The following is a 20,918-nucleotide window of genomic DNA, read 5'->3' as shown; positions in this document are numbered from 1 at the left end:
CTCCAGGTCATTGAGGAATATATTGAACAAGACTGGGCCCAGGACTGAGCCCTGGGGGACACCACTAGCCACAGGCCTCCAACTTGACTCTGCGCCATTCACCACAACCCTCTGAGCTCGGCCATCCAGCCAGTTCTCAAGCCACCTCACTGTCCACTCGTCTAGCCCACACTTCCTGAGCTTACCTAGGAGGATGTGATGGGAGACAGTGTCAAAAGCCTTGCTCAAGTCCAGGTAGACAACATCCACTGCTCTCCCCTCATCTACCCAGCCAGTCATTCCACCAGAGAAGGCTCTCAGAGGGGTCAAGCATGATTTCCCTTTGGGGAATCCATGCTGACTACTCCTGATCACCTTCTTGTCCTCCACATGCTTAGTGAGGACCTCCAGGAGGAGCTGTCCCATCCCCTTTCCAGGGATGGAGGGGAGGCTGACAGGCCTGGAGTTTCCTGGCTCCTCCTTCTTGCCCTTTTGGAAGACTGGCGTGACATTGGCTTTCTTCCAGTCCTCAGGCACCTCTCCTGATCTCCAGGACCTTGCCAAGATGATGGAGAGTGGCCTAGCGATAACATCCGCCAGCTCCCTCAGCACTCGTGGGTGCATCCCATCAGGGCCCATGGATTTATGGATGTCAAGTTTGGACAAAAGATCTCTAACCTTTCCCTTCCCCCTTAACACACAGTCCTGCAGAGAGCTTGCTCGGGGAACAGATCGTGCTGGAAAAGACCATGAAGAAATACAATTTTTCAGCCAGAGCAGTTCTCACCCCCTGCTCACTGTGTGCCAGCCAAGCATATGGAAACCACTTGAACTCACACTGGTGCTGAAAAAGTGACTGTGTAACTGCAGTCTTGGGCCAAAATGTGACACATTGTGGGGGTTTCCGTGCTTCCAGCCAGGGTGTCCCGTTGACGTGCTTTAAAAAAATGCTGTAGGCAGAAACCAAACTATCTGGAGCTAACGCCTCACATCTGCAAGTGCCTGGGAAGGGAACGAACTCCTCTTGTCTTGGACAGGCTTGTTGCTGTCAGAGGCACTACGCTCAGCTGAGCATGAGCCTCAGTTTGCTGCAGCACGGCCCAAGTTTCCTCCTTTCCCCGCAAGCAAAAGGGGAGCGTGTTTCCCCTTTCGCCGGCGGGGCCGCGCGGCGGGTTTCCGCTCTGCCACCGCGGCCGCAGCGGGGCGGCGCGGGGGCGAGCGGGCTGCGGGCGGCGCAGGAGGCGCCGGGCGGGGGCTCCGGCCGCGCGGGGGAGCCTCGGACCGGGCGCGCCTGGGAGCCCGGGCCGGAGCCGCCGCCCTCAGCCCCGCTCCGGCCCCGGGCCCGGCCAGGAGCTCCCGGGTCGCCTTCGCGGGCGGCCGCTGACCAGCGTCCGACCCGCGGCCCCGGGGGCGGCCGAGAAGACCGCGGCCGAGGGCAGCCGCGCCTCCCCTGGACAGCGGCGCGGCCCGCGCCGGGCGGCCCCGGGCGAGCCAGACCGAGCCGGGCCGGGCCGAGCCGGGCCAAAGCCGAGCCGAGCTGAGTCGGGCCGAGCCGAGCTAAGCCGAGCCGAGCCGGGCCGAGCCGAGCCGGGCCGAGCTAAGCCGAGCCGAGCAGAGCCGAGCAGAGCCGGGCCGAGCAGAGCCGAGCCGAGCCGGGCCGAGCCGAGCCGGGCCGAGCAGAGCCGAGCCGAGCCGAGCCGAGCCGAGCAGAGCCGGGCCGAGCAGAGCCGGGCCGAGCCGAGCCGAGCCGGGCCGAGCAGAGCCGAGCCGAGCCGAGCCGGGCCGAGCCGAGCCGAGCCGAGCCGGGCCGAGCCGAGCCGGGCCGGGCCGAGCAGAGCCGGGCCGAGCAGAGCCGAGCAGAGCCGAGCCGAGCAGAGCCGAGCCGAGCCGGGCCGAGCCGAGCCGGGCCGAGCAGAGCCGAGCCGAGCCGAGCCGAGCCGAGCCGAGCCGCCCGGCCGTGCCCGACGCCGGGAGCTCTTGGCGCGCGCGGGGGGGCGGCGGGCACCGAGGCGCGCGAGGCGCCCCGCGAGCTCCCATTGGCGGGATCGGGACCGCGGGCGGCCAATAGCGGCGGGCAGCGGCGGCGGCAGCGGCCGTCGTTTCCCGCCGCGGCCGGTGCAGCGCGCGCGGCTGCCGCTCCGCTCCGCTGCGCTCAGCATGGTGCGCACCAAAGCGGGCGGCGGCGGCGGCGGCGGGACCTACCGGAAAGGTGCGGCGCGGGGGAGGCCGCCGGGGTCCCGCCGCCGCCCGCTCGCTAACCGCTCCGCTCCGCTCTGCTTGCAGTGGTGGCCGCCCGGGCTCCCCGGAAGGTGCTGGGCTCCAGCAGCGTCAACGCGGGCCCGCCGCCGCCGCCCGCCAAGAGAGGTGAGGGGAGGGGGAGGCCGCGGGGGGGGGGGGGGGCGGCGGCGGGCTCTGACGGCCGCTCTCCCCGCAGCCGAGAGCCGCCCCGTGGGGGGCAACCCGGTGCGCGTGAGGCCGACGCCCGCCTGGCAGAGGGGCATCGGCGAGTTCCTGCGGCGGCCGCAGAAGGAGAAGGCGGCGGCGGCGGGCGGCGAGGCGGCGGGCGGCAGCGGGGCGGCGCGGTGAGTAGCCGCACGGCTGTGCGGGGAACTCTTCCGTATCGCCGTGGCGGCGGCAAGGAGCGGGGGCGCCGCACTCGCCTCGGACGGCCCAGGCGAACAGAAAGGCTTCCCGAGCGCGTCCTGCCTCCTGGAGAGGTGAAGGCGGGGCGCTGCGGCGCTGCGGAGCGCTCGTCCCTTCCCTTGGAGACTGTTCGGCTGCAGGAGGACAAGGGGGTGATGCCACTAACGGGAACGTGCGGGGTCCCCGTCTGAAACAGTTTGCCTCTCCCCCGGGTGTTCTGGAAGAAGCAAGAGCTCCACTTACTTAACTGTGCAACTCCTTTTTTTTTTTTCCTCCCCTCCCCCTGTCATACAGGTAAGTTAGTCAGGTTGAAACTCGGGTCTGAAATCAGAGTTGCGTTTTTCAGCTCCCTAGAAACGATGGGGAACCTGCATGTGGCCCTCCGGTTAGAGAAGGAAATACAGAGAACGACCGAGGATTAGATCAGTGCAAAATTCCTTCCGCGCTGAAGTAGTCCTTCCCATTCGGCAGGCAGAGCATGTGCTGGGCTTTAGCCGTTAGGATAAAATCGCTTGCATCAGCTCCAAGGCTCCTGTTGTCTCAAGGCGCAATAACGCCTCTGGGGCTAACCGACCTAGTTTAGGTCGCTTGACCCCTAGGAAAGGGCTCCGTTCGTTGGACCCTTTCACTCGACAGCGGGTTGAGTTCTGCTAACTCTTCTGAATTGAAATGGCTTTTTGCAGAGTTCGCCCCCTGCCACCAGATCCTACAGAAGATGGCACCTCCTCTGAAGAAGAGTAGCTATGATCCTAGTCTGATGATAAACTGCGCGTCTCCTGTACTTGAGCTGGTCTTTGTACAGTTGTATATTTTTTTAATGCCTATGTTCAGCTGTTGTACAGAACTAAATGTAGGCTTTTTATGGAATAGTCCTCAAATCTAAATTTGAGAGCCTGCAAGACAATTATGATGGAATTAATATATACTTTATGAAGCTTAGCATTCAGTATAAAGCACTCAAAATTTTTATCTTGGTTTCCTTGACTTCTTCGATGACTCCCGCGTATTGTGCTGTTTTCATCTTCTGTTTGCTTTTTGCTTGTCTAAGACTTGCCCCCTATTTGTGCTCCGTTTTATAAAGCAAATCCTCATTTTTCTATTACACGAGCATCCTGAAAATATATCTGTATCGTGTCTTTATTGAACTAAAAACTGGTAATGACACCCCTCTTTCTCTAAAGATGGGAAAGCTGGATTTGCAAAAATAGTGGTGACGTGGAAGCGCAGGTTGTCACTTGTTAATACCTGGTACACAAACATAGCATGTGCCTGCATCAGAAAGCAGCAGGGGGAAGGCTTGGGGTTGGGGCCAGAGCCTCAAAACACTGCACTGGAGGGAAACACTAAAACAATCATGCTTAAAAGAAGAGCGTTTGCAGAAGGAGAGCAAGGTAGTGAGCTTGAGAAAGGAGCTGACTCTTAACTAGAGCAGGATACTGCAAAGTGCTGGTACAAAGAGGCCCATTCCTCAGGTCGTTGAGAGGAAAAGGAGTTCCTTTCAGCCTTTTGCCCAAAGCTGTTTAGGTCCGCAGATGTTAGAGGTGAAGTTTAATTAAAACAGATTGGATGGTTTAAAGGCATATGCTCTAGAGGTCCCTGCTTGAGCAGGGAGGTTGGACTAGATGATCTCCAGAGGTCCCTTCCAACCTAAACGATTCTGTGATCAACGACTTGAAAGCCCAGGGAGGGAGCAAACAGCTAAAAATAAATAAAATTTGTTACCCTGAGTGGACTGAGGCCACCACATGACTTCTTGGGTATTTTAGGGGACAGTGAGTGAGGTCTTGTGGACAAGGAGCAATGAGGTTTTGCTCTCCTGGGTTCTGCTTCTGCTGTTTCTCAGAGGCACCAGGAATCATCACCGCATCGCTGAGCTTGTGCTCGCTGGTGGAAAGGTGAGTAAATGCACACGAGCGATATCTAGCGGCGGCTTTAATAGACCAGCTTGTTGCCTTTGCCATGGTGAAAGGGGATAGCATCTAAAAGCTGATGAGCCCGCTTCTGCCTAAAAGCCTGCAAATAAGGAGAAGAAGGAATATCGTAGGAAAATGGTTAAAATAGTTCAAAGGAGGGGGAGCAAGTAAAAATTTTCCTTCTTCTGTAGTGGAAACGTAAACATTTTAATGATGTAAATTAACGGGATGATGCAAATTAAGCTTGGGTTAGTATCTTGTAAAAACTACAGGCTACTTCAGCTCGATTGTCACGCAAAATAACAAAACCTTTGTTTTATAATGGGTTTTTCTAGGGAACTGAGGCACAGCGCTGGTAAAATAAAAACCCTCTGAACAGTCACTGCTCTGTAGCTAGATGCTTATCTGCATCTACTGTAGCAAACCATTCGGTGCCTGTTATAGAGAAAACGGGTCAACTTGCATTTTGAATTGAAAAGCATATATTCTGTCTCTTGGTACAAGGAGACTGGGAAGATCTTAGTTATTTCTGCATGTATTGCATATAAACGTGGACTGATCGGCTTTGGTCAGTTTTTCTTCAGGCAGACTTGTAACGGCAGCGATAAGGAAATGACAGCAGCTTGAGAGCTGAGGAGCAGGAGCTTCTAGACGCTCTCTGGCAGAGGATGAATTCCCGCTACGTCAAAAATATTCTCCTGCAACTTCGTAACCCTGTGTGTAATATTCCTGCTTATTTACATGGGGAAATTGCCTGTAGAGTTCACATGCCTGCACTTAATGAGACCGGGGATAGGTGTCCCTGGTACGTACGCTCCTTTAGATCCCAAGCTAGAGGTGCCGTGGGCGGCTTCCTCGGCTGCTTCTCCTGCACCAGCTCTTGCGTGCTCCCTTGGCCTTTCTTTTGCTGCTTCGACCTGCCAAACTGGATGTGCTCCTCAATCACATATTAGACCTGTTTCTCTAAAACTGCCTGGCAGCCAGCAGGAAACCTTCCCTGAGGCCCTGACCAAAGCCCAGAAATGTTGCTGTTTGTGCAGTTGTGTCATTGCGCATCCCCTTTCTGCCCGCGCAGGGACACGCTCGGCTTTGCTGAGCACTTCCACGAAAATCTCCTCCTCCTGTGTGGAGGCTGGGCTGTCGCTGAATACGTGATCTGGTCAGTTTGATCATTCTGAGATAAAACTGTGCTTTTCCTCATCAGAGCTGCCCATCAGCTGCAGGCAGCATTAACTCCTATGCTGATCACGTTTTGTATTAGCATGAGGCCTGTGAAACTGTAAGCAGGGGAAGGGAGAAAGAATAAGAGTTATTCTTGACAAAATTCACTCAAGAGCGACGTGAATCACGAGACAGCTTTCCCAGGCCGATGATCAAGGAATAGCGCTTTGATCTCCACTGAAGGCCTTAACAGGCAGTCTCTACAGTCCTTAAAAAGCTAACATCTTACAGAACCGGAATATAAGATGCTTTTACTGTGGAAGGCAAGTTGTGATGTGAACAGCATACGCAAAAAGACTTCAATTATGAAATAATTGCCTGCATGGTACATGTCTACCCTGCTCCTTCGTATTAAGGAGCAGCTGAAAAAGCTTTTGCTTCTAATAAAGAAATAGGTTTAGCAGGCACATTTAAAATAAAACCCTCATGTTTGTATAAGGAACTGCAGTCTTGAAACGAAGACCTGAAGTCACTGTGTTTTCTGTGCAACAGGAATTCTTGGACAAAATGCACGGCACCTACAAGGATAGCTATTAAACTTTACAACTTTATTTATTAAGCTCTCCACTTTTAAGCTTTTCCCCTTTAATTTTATAGAAAGAAAAAAGTGGATGCCACAGGTTTCGCCTAATCTGGATATAGAAATCGGACCAATTTAGTGACAGTGGTGCAAAATACAGCGTAGGTAGCTCTAGGGACAGACCACTGAACATCCCGGTGGGAAGCTGCAGGTATCAGCACCGAAGAAAAGCGCTAGAGGACAAACTCTCTTGAGGAGCAATACATAGATTTAAGCATCTGTGACCTCCTCCTATCCCATCGCTTCTCCCACAGGGACTGACATTTTTTGGAGACACCTTCACAGACTGGCCAGTTTCAGACGAGCAGGTGCGCAGGCTCAGCTGGGACTGAACGCTGCCCAAAGCCCTCTGGCCTCTGCGCTGGGGGCAGCTGGGCACACTTTCTGGACAAGGCATGACATGGCAAGCAGGTCAAGCATTGAATATATAGACATACGCGGTGCCGCGCGGGTGAAGAACGCAAAGAACGCCTTGCTAAGAAGGTGAGAGTTGCTTTACACAGACCCTCCACGTCCAGGAGGTCCTGGGACCTTCAGTTCCCAGGTGCCGTTAGCCCGTTCCCCTGCTGACTTACACCTTGCAAAATGAAGCGGAGAAACACAGCAGGGTCTGGGGACTCCTTGCAGCTGTGGTGAGGCCACAGAGGGAAGGAAGTACTCAACCTTTTCTTGAATCAAGAGGGAGCCAGCTGAGAGCGACCGTTTCTCTCTGTGCCCAAACTGTGCCTCCCCCAAACACGTGCACAGTTTCCATCTGCAGCTGCAAATGCTTTCATCCAGAACTTGCAAAGTTTAATGGGGTAAGGAAGGATCACATACAATGCTGCAAACGAATTTAAGACAAGGATATATCAGCTATATTACAACACTCAGTGTAATATTGCACAGCGCAACATAAGTTTTCTCCATGCAACAGGATTTCTAGAGGCTTTGGGCAAAAGGGATGTTTTGAGAACTTCTTCAGGGGAACAATCAACTGAAAATCTAATGTTTTCTTCTCACTATTACAATTTTACAGGAATTACAAAGTTTTCCCTTTTTAGTTTCCAGTTCCTTAGTCCCCTGGCCATTCCTATTAAATTTAAAAAGATACTTGATCACAGAATCACAGAATGACCAAAGTTGGAAGGGACCTCTGGAGATCATCTAGTCCAACCCCCCTGCTCAACCAGGGTCCTCTAGAGCACGTTGCACAGGATCGCACCCAGGTGGGTTGTGGATATCTCCAGGGAAGGAGACTCCACTACCTCTCTGGGCAACCTGCTCCAGTGCTCTGTCACCCTCACAGTGAAGAAGTTTTTCCTCGTGTTCAGGTGGAACTTCCTGTGGTTCAGTTTGTGCCCGTTGCCTCTTGTCCTGTCGCTGGGTGCCATGGAGAAGAGGCTGGCCCCATCCTCTTGACACCCTCCCTTCAGATACTTGCACACATTGATCAGATCCTCTCTCAGTCTTCTCTTCTCCAGGCTGAACAGGCCCAGCTCTCGCAGCCTTTCTTCAGAGGAGAGATGCTCCAGTCCCCTCATCATCTGTGTAGCCCTCCGCTGGACTCTCTCCAGTAGGGCCATGTCATAACAATGCTCTTTTGTTTAAATCCATGTGAATCCTGCAACTCACTGATTTTTGATGGGGGGGAAGGAAGAGAGAAATACAAAAAGAGCTAAAATCCAGTGCTCATGAGTGCACTCTGTAAGTAGGATTTTTAAGTTATTATATTTTATATAAAATATATAACAGAAGAGGAGCAAGCTGACAGCTGCTACCAAAGGTAAGACCACTCGCTGTAACCCAGCATTGACCAATGTGTTAACCTCAACTTTTTAAACTTAACACCCTTTTTACAAACATCCACTAAAAGAAAAAAAATACCTAGTGCTGACAATAGATGTCAGCAGCATCTCCAGCTAACAAACACTTGATTGTGCCAGTGACCTGGGCAACGTGCATTTAGCCTTGTTTCCAGTAAAAGGTCACAGATTGCATGTGTCTCTGCAGAGTAAGCGATACGTTGCTTTTTTAGCAACAAGGACCTGCGGTAACGTAGCCTGCCCAACCTAAAATTTTCCTCACAAGTGAATTCTAGTTGCTTCTTCCAACTGCAAGATATTTCTGCCTTTTACATTCTGGTTGGAGCTAACTGCATCCACTAGCTAATATGATTCGACAGATGCTGTTGTGCCTCTCTCTGAGCTCAGGTCCGGTTGGTTACCAGCACTATCTGGTGGGGTTCAGTAGAAGATCCCAGAATTCTTCCCTGCTCCTGAGAAATGCAAAAAAAGGTTTCTTCCCTTTTCACAACTCTCAGACCTCCAACATGTAGGATATTCTGTGTACAGTCCAAATTATTTTTATGACCCTTGAAGGTGAGAATGTCACAGCCCTGAGGGCCCCACCCACACCCCCATGTGTAGAAGGTGCAGGAGCTCCTTTTTAGCTCAGCTTGGGGCAACTTAGACCTTTCCAGGGCAATGCTTCTCCAGTCCTGTCTTCTGGATAGATATACACTGTAAGCAGCCAATTGCTTGTCCTGGCTCCTGGATGAATTTTGGACCATAAAGCCGATGTGCACACTGCCAGCTGTTTGGGGAAGGCAGGCAAAGAAGAAAAACGGGGAAGAGTAGGACATGGAGATGGGTAGAAAGTCGCAGGAAGTTCATTGCTGGAATGATTGGTTAGTGGATTCTCTTGAATGCTCCAAAACCAGCTGTAAAAATAACAAAAATACTGTGCTTAGAAAGGGTAAATACTAGTGCTTGGAAATTAGAAGCTAAGAAATCCTATCTGTTCCTCTCTGCTTTCTGACCCCATTGGATTTACGCCACTTAGATTCCGCCTGCAAAACATCTCCTGAAGTATCTCAGTGTTGAAATTAGACCCTAAGAGGCTAGATTTCTGAAGGTCCCAATATTTTGGGAGACTCAGGTGACAAAAACACCTTTGGCTAGGCAATGCAGCTGGAGTGAGTAACAGGACACGACCCCATCCTTTAGGGTCGTAATGCGAGATGATTGCAAAATTAATTACAAAATTAATGTGAGATGATTACAAAATGCTGCAGCTTCATAGCATTTCACAAGCTTTTCCTGGTAGATTTGTCTTGCCACTGCATCAGAAAAAAAGATTTTTTTTTCCCCCTGTGTGTAGGATGAGCTTTCTGCTCCCAACGGGACAGATCTGACCGGAAAGAGATTGGTCCTCCTGTTATTCCAGACAAGGCCATGCAGGGGAGGCAGCTGTTCGGCGAGGCGAGCAGATGTCTGTGCCATAAGGAGTGGACGGAGGGGAGGTATTTATGCATTGAGGAGAGCGGGCCATCAGCTGTCGAGTTGCCACGGTCCCACCGTGCCATGGGAAATCCAACTGCCCCGGCACTTCTGCCGAAACCGCTGAGCTCACAGCATCCCCTGGGTGAAGATTTTCTCCGCCAAGCGTGCTGACGGTTCTGTCTCCAGATTCCACTTTATTGGGAAAAGTCTCAGAAGTCAGAAAATTGCCTGAAAGCTATTGTCAGACTACGTTGGACTATAGCATGTATAACATGCTGGTTCTTACTCCTCTAAATAAAGCCTCCCTGCTGCAGACGCTGCCGTTTTGAGTTTTTTTGGCATAAGGAGGCAGTATCTGAAACACAAGATGCCCTCTTCTCTTTTATTAATTTCTGTAAATGTGAAGCTTACAGTGGCCTTTTGTGTATGGAACTACATATCCTCCCCCTCCCGCTTTGGAACGAAAGATCATCGGGGTTTATTTCCATCGGGGAAAAACGAATGAGACCTTGGTGCAATCCTATTGCTCTGTGTGCATGAAGGGCAGAAGGCTGCTGCTCTGCTTTCAGACCCCCTGCTTCTTTCAGGCAGGACCCAGAAAATATTCTTTCTTACGCTTTTCTCAGGAGACTCAGTCTCTGGCTGTTCCTCTTTGCACACAAGTGTCCAGCGTTCCTCAAAACGATGCAAGGTAATTTTGCGTTTGCTTTTGGCCTGCAGGGCAACCCTGCTGCCCACATTGCTCAGACTCTAACTCTGCTTGTGTTTGGCTAGTGCCTCCCGTCGACAGAATAACTAAACAGGCGCTTCATTGTCTTTTCTCTCTCCCCTGAACAAAGGGTTATTGTTATGCCCACCAGCTTCAACCGATCACCCCACAGCAATAAAACGGTCCGTCTCAACTGGAGATGTTTCCTTTACTGTATTCAGCAATTTCAAAAAAAAAAGAAGCAAGGAGTTTCCTTTCTGTAGTAATAATGTGCCCAGGAATCGGTGCTAACGTTTACCTGCCTCAATTGGAGAGGGTAACCCTAGTGTCTGCCGCTATTCCAGTCGGATGGTCCTAACCAGCCTGACACGCTCCTACGTCAGCTGCACGCTGCAAATACACAACAAAAGAGAAGGAGCAAACAAAAAGGTGAAACACAAGTTTTTAACCAAACTCTGCTGTATTGCTACTTAACTACACCACTCCAGGAGAATTTACAAGCCCAGCGCTGGGAATATGAGACGGTAAGGAAGAGATATCCCTTCAACTCTTCAGTTCTTGATCTAAACAAAAATTCCCAGGCCATTTTAAAAATTAATCCGCAGCTAACTCCTAGCAGATGCTACGTGCCGATGACTTGTTACGTCCTGGTCTAGAGCTCAGCTGCTGCGGTCAGCTAACGAGAGTGCTTCATCAGCTCAAGGACTAGCGAGCTGCCCGGCAGGAACGAAGGTTTTCCGCACCAGACCCGCGGAAAGGCTGCTATGCAAATACCACACGCAGTTTTTAAAACGCTTTCAAAGAATGCTGGAATTGTGAAGAAACCTGGAAAACCCGGCTGGTGCGGAAACGTAGAGTTCCGGCTCCAAAAAAAAAGGGGGGGGGCAGGAAAGCATATAAACATTGAGCTGACGGCCCCCAGCACCCTTCTGCTTCTGGAGCGTAGCGTTTCCTCAGCGGCGGCCCTTCTGCAGGGCGCAACGATTCCCGAGGCTGCTTTCCGCCTGCCGCCGCCGCGCTACGGACTCCGTGCGGCGGCGCCGCGGCCCCGGGAGGCGCCGGGCCACGAACCTCCCGCTGCCGAGCGCCCGCAACGGCCGTTTTATCCGGCTGCGGTTCCCCAGCCGCGCAGCGGCGCCGGGGCCGGGGCGGCGGACAGGGAGGCCCGGGCGGCGCCGCTTCCGCGTAGCAACGGAACGCGGTTGCTAGGGCGAGCCCGGCGCGGCGGCGCCCCGGAAGCGGTTGCGGGCGGCGCGGCGGCTTCGGCCGGGTGCTGCCATAGGGCGGCGCGCGCGGCGGGGGCGGGGCGGCGGGCGAGCGCTTCCGGGTCGGCGGCCTCCCCGCGGAGCGGCGGAGGAGGGCGGAGCCGCCGGCGGGGCGCGGAGAGCAGCGGCGGGGCCCGGCCCGGCCCGGCCCAGCCCAGCCGAGCCGCCGGCCGCGGAGCCCAGCCGAGCGCCGCCGGAGCCAGGTACGGCCGCCTTGCCGGCGAGCTACGGTGCGGGGCCGCCGCGCCGGGGCGGTGCCGAGCCGAGCGCCCCCGCTTCGGCCCGGGGCGGTGCGAGCGGGGCCGGCGGCGGCGGCGGGTGTCACGGCGGGACGCGGCCCCCCCCCCCCCGCCTCGAAGCGGCGCCCTGCGGAGCCGGGCTGCGGGGCGCGGCGGCCGCCGAGCGCGGGGCGGGCTGGGCTCGCCTCGCCTCGCCGCCAGGCCGAGCTGCGGCGGCGCCGGCGCCCCCCGCGCTGCAGCCGCCCCCGGGGGCGCGGGGGGGCGGCCTGGGCCTGCCCGGCGCCCCGGCGGCCTTCCCGGTGCCCCCGCGGAGGCGGCCGGCCCCGCGGCGGTTGTGGATTGTTTTTTTTTGGGGGGGGGGCGCTTATCTGTTATTAGCTGGTTTCTCAGAAACGCAGATGCCGTGATGTGGTTAGAAGGGGTGGAAACCTGTGTAAGCGGCATGGGCTTAAAAACGTTGCTCTTAGCTACGGGCACAGCCAAAGTCCCTGGGCACGTAGCACGTCGTCTGCCAAAAAACGAGTTTTAGCGCTGGTATTTGAGCAGGAACTTTTTAAAATCCTAATCCTAGTCCCTCCTCTAAGGGAAAAAAAGGCTGTAGGTGACAGTAAGCACTTTTATAACTTCTTTATGTGTGTGAAACGTATCCCCCCTTATCCATCTGCAAGATGTGGCGTTTGTCACGGTATCGCACTTTATGCGCCAGGGATAGTTTGACTCTTGTCTTGTCCAGGGTACTCGCAGGATTTTTGTCTTCTGCTCAGGATCTGTTTCACTGAGAGGAATAAAAGCAGACAGCTGTTCTCTTCAGCCTTTCTCAACGGTGGCTTGATTTTTCAATTTACATGAACTGATCTATATGGATTTCAAGCTCATTGTTAATGTTTGCTGCCTCCTGTGCCCTAACTTTATATGATCTTTTGCACCTTCCCCGTTTCTCATATCAGTTTCAGATTTTCAGATTGGCCTAGTTGAAGTCACACTGTCATGGGTGTGATCTCAGACTTGTGTGTGTGTGTGGTTTTTTTTTTTTTTTTTAATCAGTGACCTAATGCATATGTGTAACCGGCTTATGCTGCCACTCCCCGAGCTCCTTGGTACTTGCCTTTTTCCTTTCTTAGTTCCCCAGCTCCTGGCTTTTATTTACATACAAAATAAACCACCTTTTCTACATCTCTGTTTTGGAGTGTTAGGTTTTTTCTTTAACACTGTGTTTGTAAATTGGTCTCTGTCAGCCTGCTGGGAAGAGGATGATGGGTGGACTGAAAAGAGTAAGCTTTGTTCCCGTTTTGAAGCTTTTATCAAATATCGGCGGTGCTTTCCCACAGATGCGTTCCAACGTACAGAGAGTGTCTTTAAGCTGCAAGTTTAGAGAGACTGCTTTCTTAAGGCTGTAAAAGCTGTGTCCGTCAGTTGCTGAAGTTTTGGAAGTGTCGCCTATGCAGTCAAATATTAATGCTGGAATTTAGTTTTATTACTGGAATTTAGTTTCATTACGTGAGCTGTCGCTATTGTAAAGAGAGATAAAGAACGTTCTTCATCTGAAGCCCTGCTGATATTAGAGCTCTTTCGGCCAGGAATGAACTGGAGATACTGCCGCTGACAAATACGAGTTAGAGTGCTTGTATGGGGAAGGTCACCACTGGCAAGATGCAACTAGGTGAGAAAGGATCTTGATTTTAAATGTCATGGTATTTGGAAACGGGCAATTCTGTCTTAATAATTAAAAAAATGTCTACTTAGAAAGCTCGGGAGGTAGTGGTGGGGCTGTGCTAAACCATAACTGAAATTTCTAAGGAGCCGGAAGGTATGTTTCCATTGCAGGTTTACAGTATGTCTTGTACTGGGGTCCGGCTCTGTATCCTTGTTCCAGGAATTTATATATATGAAGAGAAGCTAGACCTGATGCTATCAAGAAATATAGGTCAGAGCTTATGTGCAATGTCTAGCTCTAAAGTACAGTTAGACTCTTAACAGCATTCTCGCAAGTAAGACCTGGAAATTCTCTGTTCTGGCTGTAGAAGTTTCTGCTCCTAGTGTAGTGGTACCCGGTGCAGGTGGCATTGAAACCCTTTGGCAGAAATACTGCTATCTGTTGAAATAATAGACTGCCAGCTTGATGAAGTCAGTGCTTTACACTTAAGTTTGGCATAAATATCTAAACTTTGCAACTATGCAACTCTTTCTCCAGACACTGCCTGCCTTGACATTCCTTTTTCTGAACTCAGCGAAGAGTCCAGCTGGAGACTTGTTCTGAAGAGCAGTTGGGTCGCAAAGACGAGGCACAGCTTTTTACACTGGAAGGCTGTAGTGGCATATTTTCAATGGCTTGTCCATGCTGCTTTAGGACAGTCTGGATTTCTTGCTAGGTTGATCTGTTATCCTCCAGCTGTAGTGATTGGAACTTGCTTCAAATTCTGCTGACTGTGGCCAGTACATACCTATTTGTTCTTGTGCCAGTGTTGTCCTTCATAAAAATAGCTTTTCTCTCCTTCAGTGCTTTCAGCAAGCCCTCCGTTTCCCCCCTTGGCTCCTTATTTTCAAACTATGCAGGTTAACCTTGTCGTTTCTCTTTTCCTGATCATCTCTCGTGCTGCTCTGTGCCTGTGTTTGCATAAACTAATCCCTGAACATAACTGACCAGGCAGGACCCAGACTGCTGAAGGAGCTCTCGCTAGGATGTTTCTGAAGTCTGTGTCCTTGTCTTGTTTTGCTCCATCCATATTTTTCTTCTTTGGAAGTTTTTATGCTGTTCTGGTCCTCTGTATTGACAAGACTTCAACTTCTTTTGCCAAAGTAACTGCTGGAAAATATTCTGGCAAGAGTGATCCAGCAGACAGGTTCACACAACTCCATCACAAGAGGAATTATTAGCTGGATGAGATCGTAAGTACAACCTAGTCTGCAGCCTGTTGCTATTTACCTTAGGTTTCTGAGATCGCCCCTTTTTTGTGTGTGCTTTTTAAACTCATTTCCAACTCTTAGGAAGTAATCAGATGCTGCGTGCTTTGAGGTTAGCAGATGAAATCCTGTGTAATGCCATAAAAAGTCATACCAGATCAGACCAGAAATCCATCTGGCCCAGTATCCTGTTTACTAATAACCAGTAGCAGATGCACTGTGAGAGGAGTGCACTAACACAGCAAAGCTAATCTGGGGAAATGCTGCTCTGTTTTTCTCACTGTAGCAGCTCATGAACTTCCTGAGCCAGGTGTAGTAGTCTTTGAATGTAGTAACCCTCACATTTGTGTTCCACGAACTTGTCCACTTGCTTTGAACTGTCCCAACATTCACTACGTTGTACAGAGAGTCACAAAACTGAACGCTATACCTGCTTGTGTTGGAAGAGGCAGCAAACAAGAACTGGCGGGGGGGAGGGGGAGATGTCCAAAATTGGCAAGAAGCAAATTCAGAACATATTATTTCACAGAATCACAGAATCGTTTAGGTTGGAAGGGACCTCTGGAGATCATCTAGTCCAACCTCCCTGCTCAAGCAGGGTCACCTAGAGCAGATTGCCCAAGATCACATCCAGACGGGTTTTGAATATCTCCAGCGAAGGAGACTCCACCACCTCTCTGGGCAACCTGTTCCAATGCTCTGTCACCCTCACAGCGAAGAAGTTTTTTCTCAGGTATAGGTGGAACTTCCTGTGGTTCAGTTTGTGCCCGTTGCCTCTTGTCCTGTTGCTGGGCACCACGGAGAAGAGGCTGGCCTCATCCTCTTGACACTCCCCCTTCAGATACTTGTACACGTTGATGAGATCCCCTCTCAGTCTTCTCTTCTCCAGGCTGAACAGGCCCAGCTCTCGCAGTCTTTCTTCCTAGGAGAGGTGCTCCAGCCCTCTAATCATCTTGGTAGCCCTCCGCTGGACTCTCTCCAGTAGTTTCCTCACTTTCCTCTTAATTTTGGGAAACTATGCTTTCCTGTCCCAGCAGTCTCTTGGCTAGGCTGAATTGTCCTAATTTGTTTGGCCTTTCCTTTCTTTCTCCTCCTTGCTCGTCATGTCATTGCGGTTGTAGTCTGGGCCCCTTGAGATAGGAATGGCAGGAGGGACAGCAGAGGTGAATGAGGGGGTTAGCAAAAGCAACGATCAGATCAGCACATGATGTTTATGATGCAGGTGCCTCTTTAGAGAACATGATATGCTGTGGATTTGTATTTTGTTCTGTTTTCTTTTCTTCATAATTACAGGCATTCCACTTGCTCAGTAGTGATCAAAAAACCACAGAGCTGCTGTTTTTGTGGAATACTCTGCTAGAGCCCTGGTATCTCATTCCTGAGGGTTAGCTTATGTTCAGTCTGTCATTTATTTGTTTTGTTGTTGTTTGTTTTTTTGGTTTTTTTTACTTTAAAGTTAGGATTATAGTTCCAGATGTGCTTTGCTGAGTTTTATCACCCACTCGTATCGCAAGATTTTACTGCAATTCCTTATAGTCACTGCTCTTATTTACTGATAAAGTTAAATTATTCAGAGTAGCAAATGTTGTCATTTTAGTATTACCTTCTCTTACACAGTTCAAGATAGTTAAACTAGCAGAATCTGTGTTGACACCCCTCCGCTAGGTAACAGACCAGTGATGCCTGTCTTTTCCATGCCCTTATCTTTTTTAGCCAGTTATTTTTGTATGTGAAGAATCTTTCCTTTTATATTATGGCAGCTGAGTTTCCTGAAGAGCTTTGGTGAAGGATCTTATCATTTTGTGTGTGTGTGTGTGCATATTTTTTTTTTTTAATAAAGTGAATCAGCTGCCTTTTCCTTGTGCTTGTGCTCCGACTCCTTCAGAAAGAAAAAAGAACTCAACAGCCTCTGACTCTTGAGACGTGACTTCGTTTTATAAAGTATAATTATCCCTGTGTCCGCTTAGTCTGTTTTTTTTAGGACAGCTTTGTCGATTTGCCCAGTTTGGATGCGTAGTTTGTGGTTGCAGAGATGCCTCTGAATCCATCTTTAAAAACTGGTGCAAGTGTCTTTCAGGTATCCCAGCACAGCTTTAACCAAGAAGCTGCACGTGGAGTTAGTCACCTTGTTGTTTTATGCTCGAGTTCCTTCAGTGCTTCTGAGTGAAGGCCGTCAAACTCTGGCAGCTTGGTCAGTAACCTCCTACAGACCCTTCGTTTTGGAGATGGGTCCTCTCATGGTCCCTCCATACAGAAGAACAATGTGGGGAATTTCCCCATCCTCCTCTATAGTGAATATGGATGTAAAGTGAGGTGGTTGTTCTGGTCTTGACTTCTGAGTGGTCCTTTTGCCCCCCTCCAGAACTTTATCTGCTTGGCTGACTTTCTGGCAGGTTTCTTTTTCCAGATGCACATTGAAAAGATCTTAGTTCTTATGATTTTTAGTAAGCTGCTCCTCAAACTTTGTTTGGCTTGCCTTACTGTGGCCAGAAGAGGAGAGCGGAAGTGAACAAGGCTTAGCGAATTAAGTGTAAAACACGGTTTAACTTTTGGGAGACATCATCCAATAACTGCCTGTCCTAGCACTTAATCCCATGACTTTTTTGGTCAGTCTCTTTTGAAGTGCACTTGCTTTGAGCTTTTGAATAGTATCTTCAGATATTTTTCATGCCATCTGTAAAGATTTTACATGTGGTTGCCAAATATAATTCCTTAAAAAATATATATATGTGTGTGTGTGTGTGTATACATACATACATACATACATATATATATATATATATATATATATATATATATATGTAGCTTCCTTCTCAAAGTTTAGCCTTACTGTACTGGATCGGTTGGCTTCTATTACTTCTGTGATATGGTCAGATCGGGTGATAGTGGCTCTTACTAATAGTCTACTGACTGTTCAAGATGAAGTCAAGAATTGCTGCATCTCTCATGCGCTGTCAGGAAGGAGTTCTTTATACTATTTAAGAACTTAGTCTTGGCATTATATATCAACATGACACTTGCACAGTTTACATGGAGCATTTTAAATCTCTATTTAATATTGGCTTTCCTGTTTGTACAGCCCTCTGGTGATAGTGTGTCAATTGTTATTGCTGCTTGGGTGGCTCATACTGTGTTTTTCTTGTTTACGCCCAGAATTCTCATCTACAGGGCATTTCTTGCTGACACACTAAACTTATGTGACTTGAACCATGCGGTGTGCTAAGAAAGTTTAGATCTTCTAAAGGCTTCCTTAGTCCTTCCTGTATAATTTGAAATGTGGTATTGGTCTCCCATCGATTTGTTTGCCCTCCACTATGTTTTCAGCATTCCTCCTGCATCCATATTATCACATTACAAATAGGCATCTGAGTTTCTCCATCTTTCTTCTCGACTTCCAGCATTTGTGTAGAAACACATTTGTGTGTTTGTTTTGTCTTTCCATTTATTTCACTTGTACTGTATTGATTGTCTAGCTTCTGATTTTATATTGCCAACTCTTACCTCTAGGGTTTTTCTTGTTAGTTTTTTTTTTTGAGGAGATAAAGTTCTTATTCATTTCTTTTCCCCAAAAGCTTCACCGTCCTCAAATACATGCTCTTCTGTGCCTGCTGGCTTTCTTTGCTCTTGTTTTGAAGTGTCGGGGGGGTCTTTAATCTTGATTTAAAGTGCCACTGTCCTGGTGCTATTTTGATTGATTTGATCCTCTTGTGCTTGTATGGGCTCCCAGTGGTTCAGAAACTTCTCAGTTCCAAATGAATCTGAGCCTATGTGGGAGCAATTCTTTGAAACGCTAGCACAGAACTCTTGGTCATCGACTTCCTAGTCTCAGCCTAAATTTTGCTTACAGAAACTTGGCTCCCACCTGTGTTGGTGGTACACTTGTGAACCACAGCCAATGGCTTCTTCCCTATGTTATTTAGGAGCCTGTACTCGTGCACCAAGTGGTCACCAGTTGGTCCTGTGTCAAGCCTGGTATCTGAGCTTTATAACTAGATCACTCAAGTCAAATTAGGTTCTGATACCGGTTTTTAGTTCCCCTGGAGGTATGTGGCTGTGGTGGTTGCCTTCCTCTCATTGCCAGCAGTGCTATGGAAATAAATATAAAAGGTCCGCAGAACGGTAATGGCTGTGGAGAAGAGCCTCCAAGATTGAAGCCTGGACCGCCTTCCAGTCCGCAAGGGTTGACCCGTGTTTCAAGTGTGAAGGTTAGCCTTGATCCCTCCAATTGTCTGCGCTTGCTCACCTGGCTGTCCTATGCATGTGGGAATTGCTCTGGGACATGGTGGGTCTAAACCTCATGCTTTGAGAATTGCGTCTGACTAATTAGAAGGTGACAGTGTGAATGACAGCCTCATGACACTTACTATATTGACTGTTCTACATTATCCATGCATGTATACGCCCTTTTGAGCCATGCAAAGCTTTTGGTTTTGGTGAAGTTATGGCAGTGGTGACCTTGACCTACAGAGAGCCGGAAAGATTGAAGGTTTCGGAGTAAAGCAGCAGAGATGCTGGTGTGGAAGGCACAGTCTACAGAATATGGTATTGAAAGGTAAATGCTCAGTCTTGTGCCTAGAACAGAACTGTATTCTATGTTAAGTCCACCTAGAGTTTTCTTTTCTTTTTTTTAATAGAAGGAGAAGATATTTTAACTCCTTGCCAAAATGTTTTTTTTATATTGAAATAGATACTTGATTTCTGGTTCAGCAGACCCTACCATTTGGAAGACCGCTTATTTCTAGAAGCTGGCAAAACAGTAAAATACTAATCGGTGTGAGACTTGTTGCTGTTTTTTCTCTTGGCTTTTCATGCCTTATTTCTTCCTGCAAGATGTATTCAGAGCAGCTCGTTTTTGAAAATGGACAGGTGTCTCTTACCTGTCTGAAACTTCTGTTTTAGTTTGCTGTTCTGTGATCAAATCTCCTCTGGATAATAACTTAATAGCCTCGTGGGTTGACAGCAGTTCTACCTTGAAGATTAGTCTCACAGTTCCTGCTTTGTAGAAGATAATTGAATGGCATGGATTTGACCCTCTTAATGCAGGACTTAGGGATATTCAGTTGTGAGACTGGGAAAGCTGTTTTCCTGTCTTCCTCTGCTATGCTCCTTTTCTTTTTTTTTTTTTTTTTTTATGATTACATTATGACATTCCTTCAAACTGGGAAAAGTGCAGGCGTTTAAAAAGAAGTGAAGTTTTCTTTCCAGTCCTGAATCTGTTGGCCTCTTCTGAAGCTGTCACATTTCTGTAGTCTTCTAAGACGAGTTGGCCATACTGCACGTGGTACATTAGAGGAGGCCACGTAATTTATTAAATACCTTGAGGAGTCACTGTCCCATATATGTGTTTTAATGTATTGTTTCTATTGACAAAGCTTGATGAGCTTGTGTAGCTCGTAATGATGCTAAGAAAACTCTGGAATACAAGCTTTCTATAGAGCTACTCCTTTTTCCTAGTTCACAAGGAACCCCTGTGCTCTGGTGACAAAACTAGGTTAATCAAGTTGTAGGAGAAGCATACTTAAACTCTGTGAGAGCCAGTCTGAAGTACTTGTTTCTTAGTTATTTGTTTTACGGTGTAAAATACGGAAACTTTGATCTTAGCGATTTGCTATGAAGCTAGCAAATTCATAACTTTGTGTAGCGGAAGATCTGTGCTTATGGGGTTTAAAGCTGCATGGTTTTTCTCAAATACTCACCCTTGTTACGGCGGTAATAAGGGTAACATCCGGCTTGCAGAAATAACAAAGCAAATTAAATGATGTAGTCTGTCTTTTTTTCTTTTTTAAGCTCTCATGCTAATAGAGGGCACTTAACAGAAGAAAATAACAAATTGAATTATTACTGCTTGTTTGTCAAAATTCTGTAGGTAAGTTTCTGAAGGGTAGCAATCTCAGTGTCTCAAAAGACTCGCTAGTCTTCAAGCTTTCGTTCCTTGTGAATCTCGGAATTCCTTGCCGATCTGACTTCTGCTTGTTTAGGTCTATTAAGCAAATGAGAGGAAGTCCTCTAAATTTGGCTTATAAAGTTTGTTCTCTTGACGGGGAAGATTCTGGCAAGTGTAATGCCTGAAACAGGTCAACTTTTCTGAAATCTGTGATAAGCTGTTCAGTTTTAAATCCTGCAGCAAGGCTACTTTGGCTAGTCTGGCTGTCCTTAGGTACCTTGTAACTGTCTCTAGTTGTTTGTAATGTGTGAGGCTAGTTTC

General features: G+C 49.2%; 2 protein-coding genes and 1 long non-coding RNA gene across 5 annotated transcripts in view; 2 read left to right on the top strand and 1 right to left on the bottom strand.

The window, feature by feature from the left end:
• Positions 1–2,060: 2,060 nt before the first annotated feature.
• Positions 2,061–9,912, top strand: PCLAF (PCNA clamp associated factor). 2 transcript variants are annotated; one of them, XM_068958705.1, is made up of 5 exons: positions 2,061–2,188; positions 2,263–2,343; positions 2,414–2,561; positions 3,306–4,517; positions 9,478–9,912. In XM_068958705.1, exons 1-4 carry the CDS (start codon positions 2,137–2,139, stop codon positions 3,361–3,363), a joined length of 339 nt encoding a protein of 112 aa, XP_068814806.1. In that variant the 5' UTR covers positions 2,061–2,136; the 3' UTR covers positions 3,364–4,517; positions 9,478–9,912. The 2 variants fall into 2 exon arrangements, with proteins under 2 accessions (XP_068814806.1, XP_068814807.1); XM_068958706.1 differs by lacking the exons at positions 2,414–2,561; positions 9,478–9,912 and having other exon boundaries at positions 3,306–3,743.
• LOC138068909 (uncharacterized) lies at positions 2,899–11,492 on the bottom strand. Its single transcript, XR_011143767.1, has 2 exons — positions 10,607–11,492; positions 2,899–9,037 (listed from the first exon to the last, which is right to left on the bottom strand). It is a non-coding gene; the product is annotated as an uncharacterized lncRNA (long non-coding RNA).
• A 163-nt stretch (positions 11,493–11,655) lies between these two features.
• CSNK1G1 (casein kinase 1 gamma 1) overlaps positions 11,656–20,918 on the top strand; it is a 126,676-nt gene continuing 117,413 nt past the window's right edge. Inside the window, exon 1 of one of the 2 annotated variants that reach the window (XM_068958239.1) lies at positions 11,656–11,776. The gene's annotated coding sequence lies outside the window, so the exon portion shown is untranslated. The remainder of the gene's footprint in view (positions 11,777–20,918) is intronic. The other variant, XM_068958237.1, reaches the window with a different exon arrangement.

The sequence above is a fragment of the Struthio camelus genome, chromosome 12, assembly GCF_040807025.1.
Source record: "Struthio camelus isolate bStrCam1 chromosome 12, bStrCam1.hap1, whole genome shotgun sequence".
In the NCBI taxonomy this organism is placed as follows: domain Eukaryota; kingdom Metazoa; phylum Chordata; class Aves; order Struthioniformes; family Struthionidae; genus Struthio; species Struthio camelus.
Note: the sequence above shows the minus strand (reverse complement) of the source record. Positions and strands in the feature narration are given on the sequence as shown.